The sequence below is a fragment of the Dendropsophus ebraccatus genome, chromosome 5 (genome assembly GCF_027789765.1).
Source record: "Dendropsophus ebraccatus isolate aDenEbr1 chromosome 5, aDenEbr1.pat, whole genome shotgun sequence".
NCBI classification, from domain to species: domain Eukaryota; kingdom Metazoa; phylum Chordata; class Amphibia; order Anura; family Hylidae; genus Dendropsophus; species Dendropsophus ebraccatus.
In genome coordinates this window covers 81284101-81290100 of record NC_091458.1, presented here as the reverse complement: position 1 = coordinate 81290100, position 6000 = coordinate 81284101, and the positions used below count along the sequence as shown (strand labels likewise).

The following is a 6000-nucleotide window of genomic DNA, read 5'->3' as shown; positions in this document are numbered from 1 at the left end:
CGGAGGTCAACACGAGATGCGGTGAGTATAATGCACCACACTTCCGGGTATAGCGTGGGTTAGGGGAAACATGGGGAAGGGGGCCATTCACATACATAACACACATTACAAAGTTGTTTTGTGAATAATTGCTTAGTAGAGATGAGCGAACCTCGAGCATGCTTGAGTCCATCCGAACCCGAACGTTCGGCATTTGATTAGCGGTGGCTGCTGAAGTTGGATAAAGCCCTAAGGCTATGTGGGAAAACATGGATATAGACATTGGCTGTACCCATGTTTTCCAGACAACCTTAGAGCTTTATCCAAGTTCAGCAGCCCCAGCTAATCAAATGCCGAACATTCTGGTTCGGATCGACTCGAACCCGATTCACTCATCTCTATTGCTTAGCGCCGCACTACCCCTTTAATTGCAAACCACCCCTGAACTGGAGACAAGAGTCATGTTGTCGCTGAAAGAAAGTGGCCATGTTTTTGGAGCACTTGATAATCCCTTTAAGAGGTCGATGCCAACAGGTCCATCACAAGGAGAAAATTCCTTCCTGACTCCAATGGCAATCAGAATAATCCCTGGATCAATGTTTTCTGACATGTAATCCAATGCCCATAACTTGTAATATTATATCTTACAAGAAAAGCATCCAGGCCTCCGTTGAACTTATTTAATAAATAAGCCATGACAACATCATGTGGCAGAGTTCCATAGTCTCACTGCTCGTACAGTAAAGAATCTGCATCTGTGCTGGTGGTGAAACAATCTTTCCTCTAGACGTAGAGGATGTCCCTTGTCATGGTTATAGACCTAGGAGTAAAAAGACCACTACAAAGATCTCTGTGCTGTCCGTCTTTATTTTTCTAGCGTAAATAACCCCAAGCTTGATAATCTGTCCTGCATGCCTCCTGCACCCTCTCCATTTCAGCTGTGGAATCCTTATATACCGGTGCCCAAAACTGTACACAGTATTCCATAAGTGGTCTGACCAGTGATTTATAAAGAGTCAAAGCTATGTTCTCATCTTTAGCATCTATGCCTCTTTTGATGCATCCCATTATTTTATTAGCCTTGGCAGCTGCTGCCTGGCACTGATCACTAAAGTTCAGTTTCCTGTCCACCAATATCCCCAGGTCCTTTTTCAGAAGCAGCCTTACACTTTTTTTTTTTTTAATTTGAGACATAAGTGTACTTATTATTTCAACAGCCCAAGTGCATAACCTTACATTTACCCACATCGAAGGGAACCTGTCAGCTGGGAGACCCGGGCTGAACCCACTCTCCCTCAGGATACGGCGCCAGATACTTACCCTCTCCTCCCGGTGATGCTCTGGATGCAGGTCCCACCACTGAGAAATCGCAGCCGCTCATCTTTGCACTCATTATGCAAATGAGGAGAGATTAGTCCTATGTCCATAGGAAATCACTGCACACTGATTTCGTATGGACATCGGGCTCATGAAGATCATGGATACACTATTCTACATGAAGTTCAAAATTCACATGATATTGCACTGTTGGCAGTATATAAAGATCAGATGACCATGATTTACATTGAACAGAAAGAATCACATCTGATAGTATAACAATCTCCAATGTGTTTCTCTGTGTATAAACAGATGTCCACAGTTCATCAGGGAGACAACATATGATGGTACAAATATGTGAGAAACAGAGTCAGATTACCCACATTTAAAAGAATGCCAACTGGAATGGAGATCCCATTGAGTATGCATGATTTTACATAACATAACTTTCCACAGGATAGGTGATAAGCTGATCACTAGGCATCTGACTACCAGGACCCCACTGATCTCGAGAAGAGGGGAGCAATCGCCCCACAATAAATGGAGTGGAGCAATCAGCGTGGTCACCGCTCCATTCATTTTCTATGGACTGGACTCTGGATTAGTGGAAACATGGCTTGTGGGCGACAATCACATTTCTCTGTCTGATGCACAGGTTGGGGTTTGGTAAGTACCCAGGGGGTATCACCTGCCTGACTGCATTATAGCAACTGTAAAATTTGGATAGATAGTGCTATGGGGTTGGCCTATGCCCTTTAGTTGCAGTAAAGGGAATCTTAATACTTCACCATAACTGCTCTGTTCCAGCATGACTGTTTCCCAGTGCAAGGTCCATAAAGATGTGTTTGGATGGGTTGTGTGAACTAAACTAGTCCATACATAACCACAACCTCAATCCCATTAAACCATCTTTATAACAAACCAGAACGGAGATTGCAAACCAGGCCCTCTCTTCCAACATCAGCGGCTCACCTCACACATGCTCTTCTGGATAACTGATCGAAAATTCCCACAGATATTCTGTTAAATCTTGTAGAACAGTGGAAGCGGTTATATCTGTAAAGTGGGGACTAAGTTCATATAAATGCCTGTGGAGTTAGGATGGTATATTGTAAAGGCTTCTGTAGGAGTAGGTTATAGCTGTTCCAGTACCTCTGTCCATATACTGTATATAAGTTCTGGATCTAGGTCCAGGCACTACACAAATATTGGATTGTACACCGACATTAGGAAATTGTGTGTTGTGAGTACAACCAGTTCTTTCCTTAATATACTTTAACATGGCTTGACTGTTTTCACTTTTGTCATGTTTATTGGTAACATCACAATGAACATGTCACAAATGCTTTAAAAATGAGAAGAAACTGCAGGAGGTAGACATTACAGTATGTCAGGATTGGTAAACATTGTCTTTTTATTATTAATGTACAGTACATTTGCTCACAAAGATATAAAATGTATTTTTCATCCTGTGGCTTTCTTCCGAGTCTTCTTGGGCATTTTAGCGTTCCACACAAGTCTGGGTTTTGTTATGCTTTAGAGAAAGCCACCACGGTAAACCTCAGTTCATCTGGATCACGCTGCATAAACTTTCTGCAAACTTCAATGGCATCCTGGAAGGTGGGAGGAAGGGAAAGAAAAAGATCCAGACGTATTTAGTATCAGAGGAGATTAGTGTGCTCCCTGTGTGTGTGATCAACAGGAATGTTTCCTATATACAGGGCTGAAATATCAAGGAAAAGGCCTATGATGGCAGGTGGAGAAATTGTTTCAGTCAGAGGAAGGGCTTTGCTTTCTTTCATCGGCTATCACTTGAGAATGCATGCTACATTGCTGGCAAGCGTTTATCTGCTCCATTGTCTGAAAGTGATGGAATATGGATGAAGTAACTAAACACAAGAATGGCTTGCAGAAATCTAACCACTACATTTGTGTAAGCTTATAATGATTGAGGTGATGTGTTATGTAACCACAACTGTAGAGAAAGACGATGAATAGGACCTTATAGCAACCTTATGTCTATTTTACCAATACATAGATACACCGAGAAAGCATCTTTTCTTAAAGTATACCTGTAGTTTGTAAAAAATGTTGACACGTCATACAGACATGTCAAAAGTTTTGATAGGTCCGGTTCTGAGTGTTCAGACCTGTACAGATTGGGAGAACGAGCTCCATAGAGCTCCATTATGAGCCTGTCTTTTTCTAACAGAGCGGGAGTGGACCACGCTGCAGCACATCCTCCCCCGCTCGTTCTCCCCATTGGTATGGGTCTGAACACTTTCTTTAGCAGTGGTCGGTAAGCAAGGATGAGTAAACTGCTTTAAATTTCTGTTCTCCCTGCAGGAAAACAATGGTAGGTTTTGCTTTAAAATCCCAATAGCATTATTATAAGGTTTTTACTGTTTACTTGATTATAATGCAATTCCTTTTACCAGTCATCATGCAAGCTTCTCTTTGAAGACACTGTAAAGGGAATGTTTCACTTTTTTATACTACCTTGAAACTAATGTTGATTTCTAATGCATGTCTCTATAGAGTTCTCTCTGTATTTCTGAGAAGATAATATTCTGTCTACCTACAGCCACATCTAAGAGGAGCTTACTAAGTGGTATTTCAAATACATTTAAGAAGTTTGATGGCCTATCCTTAGGATCCATGATGGTGCAATATTCCCTTTTTACTTATGAGCGGCTGTGCCTGGTACTGAGCTTCTTGGTTGCCTATTGTCCATTAACCATGAGGTCCTAGAAGTTGGATCCCACTCACAACTATTTGAACTCAATACAAAAACCATATTCAACAAACTCTTTAATTTTTGGAGTGCAGCATTGTAATGCAGAATTTTATCTTTATCTTAAGCTCTAAAATTACCATTTTATGGCTTAATTAAAAAAAAAAAAAAAAAAAACACACACACAACTTTTGGTATAGCACATAACCATGGCTAAAAATATTGCCAAAAAGGAGGCTAAAAAATGGCTGAGACTATCAGAATTTCAGTTGGATATTTATTTAAGCAATACTTTTTAAGCTGCTATGTAGGCCTGCTCAATTTGGCCAGATACAACTTTAGGGCATTTATAATCTATGGCAAAATAATCTTTCCTTTAGGAAGCAATGTTATGGTGTTCTGTAATAATGAATTATGAAAAGCTTAAAATGAAAACTGTCCATGTATCCTAGGGTCCCCAGTGCCTTATCGATGCAGTCACTCTTTCTGCTGTATCCCTGTCCCACTGCATAATGGCCTCCATCCAAGGTTCTGCCTATGTCACAGAAGCCTTCCCAAACCTTTGGTTGATGCTGTGCTATACTAGTGGCACAGGCATAGTAAGTAACTAAGGCTAAAGCCTGTTCATAGACTCACTGCACTAACAGAACAGCAAGGGCCTTGTTGTCTGAACTGCGGTTGCAGGCTTAGTCACTCACTGTACCTACACTGCTAGTCTATAGCACACCACTGGCCTAAGATTTGGCTTTGATGTAGGAAGAGGGCTGCATGGAAATCATTATGCAGAGGGCTGGGAATAGGGGTAGATGCAGCAGGAGGAGGCGCTGCCGTACTAGAGCACAGGGGACCCTAGGACACACCTCAATGATACTATTTAGCACTGAAAAGTGTTTTGCAGAAAAGGGTTTATTAAGACAGATTTGCTTTTGGCCTATGCAGAAAAAAAACGTAACCTGATTGGAAACAATACATGTAACTAAAAATTATCAAATTGTATTTTTATCACATATGATGTTTAAAACATATGTGTTACTTAAGTTGCCATGTAGCCCTAGAATAAAGGTGACATTATCTAAAAGAGAACATGATCCTGCAGGAAAATGGTGAATTTTTGAAATGGCATACATATCTTATACACACCTAATAGCTGATGAATGAATAGGAAACACATGACAATGAAGGAGCAGAAGTTGTTTCCTTCCTTAAAACACTATGGTAAGAAGCTATTCTACCCGACACAAGGAGACTGGAAGAGCAGGATACTTCAGGATTTTATGTAATCACTACGGCAGCACTGGTAAAAACTCTACCTGAAGGGACTGTCTTCATGAGAAGCCACCATATGAGAAACAAGGTGCCCATTACTAATCCTAACCACTGACAGTCAGTTTGGGAAGGCTTCTGTGACATAGGCAGAACCTTGGATGGAGGTCATTATGCAGTGGGACTGGGATACAGCAGAAAGAGTGAATACAGTGATGGAGCACAGGGGACCCTAGGATACATGGGAGTGACAATTTCACTTTAATGTGTCACTGTCGTTAAAATTTTTATTGCAGAAATCAATAGTACAGGTGATTTTAAGAAACTTTGTAATTGGGTTCATGAATTTTTATCATGAAAAAGCAGTTTGAAGCTCTCCCCCTGTCTTTATGGTTTTCCTATGGAGAGAGAAAGTAAAAGCAGAAAAACAGGACAACAAAGAGTTAATTTACATTCACATCACAGGCTCTCTCCTCTGACACTCAGCACTGACCTCTCTGACCTCTAATTAGGGCTCTGAATAGCTCCCCCACTGAGCAATCCTTTGTTATGGTTCTCAGCTGCTAATCTCACTCCTTCCCCCTCCCCTCTTCATGGACCAGACAGATTCAACTGATGAAAAAACAGTCGTGATTTCCTGATTCTGAGGAGTGGATGACAGAAACGAGAGGGGGATAACCCCTGCAGATAACGGCATATTTGGCTAA

General features: G+C 41.2%; 1 protein-coding gene across 7 annotated transcripts in view; it reads right to left on the bottom strand.

Moving 5' to 3' along the window:
* Positions 1-2686: 2686 nt before the first annotated feature.
* The window catches only part of UCHL3 (ubiquitin C-terminal hydrolase L3), a 53076-nt gene continuing 49762 nt past the window's right edge, over positions 2687-6000 (bottom strand). For 5 of the 7 annotated variants that reach the window (XM_069970638.1, XM_069970637.1, XM_069970636.1 and 2 more), the window contains one exon: positions 2934-3156. In XM_069970638.1, coding sequence (XP_069826739.1) covers positions 3067-3156 — 90 coding nt within the window. In that variant the 3' untranslated portion in view covers positions 2934-3066. Of the gene's footprint in view, positions 2910-2933; positions 3157-6000 lie in introns of those variants that run through there. The other 2 variants (XM_069970639.1, XM_069970643.1) reach the window with 2 other exon arrangements.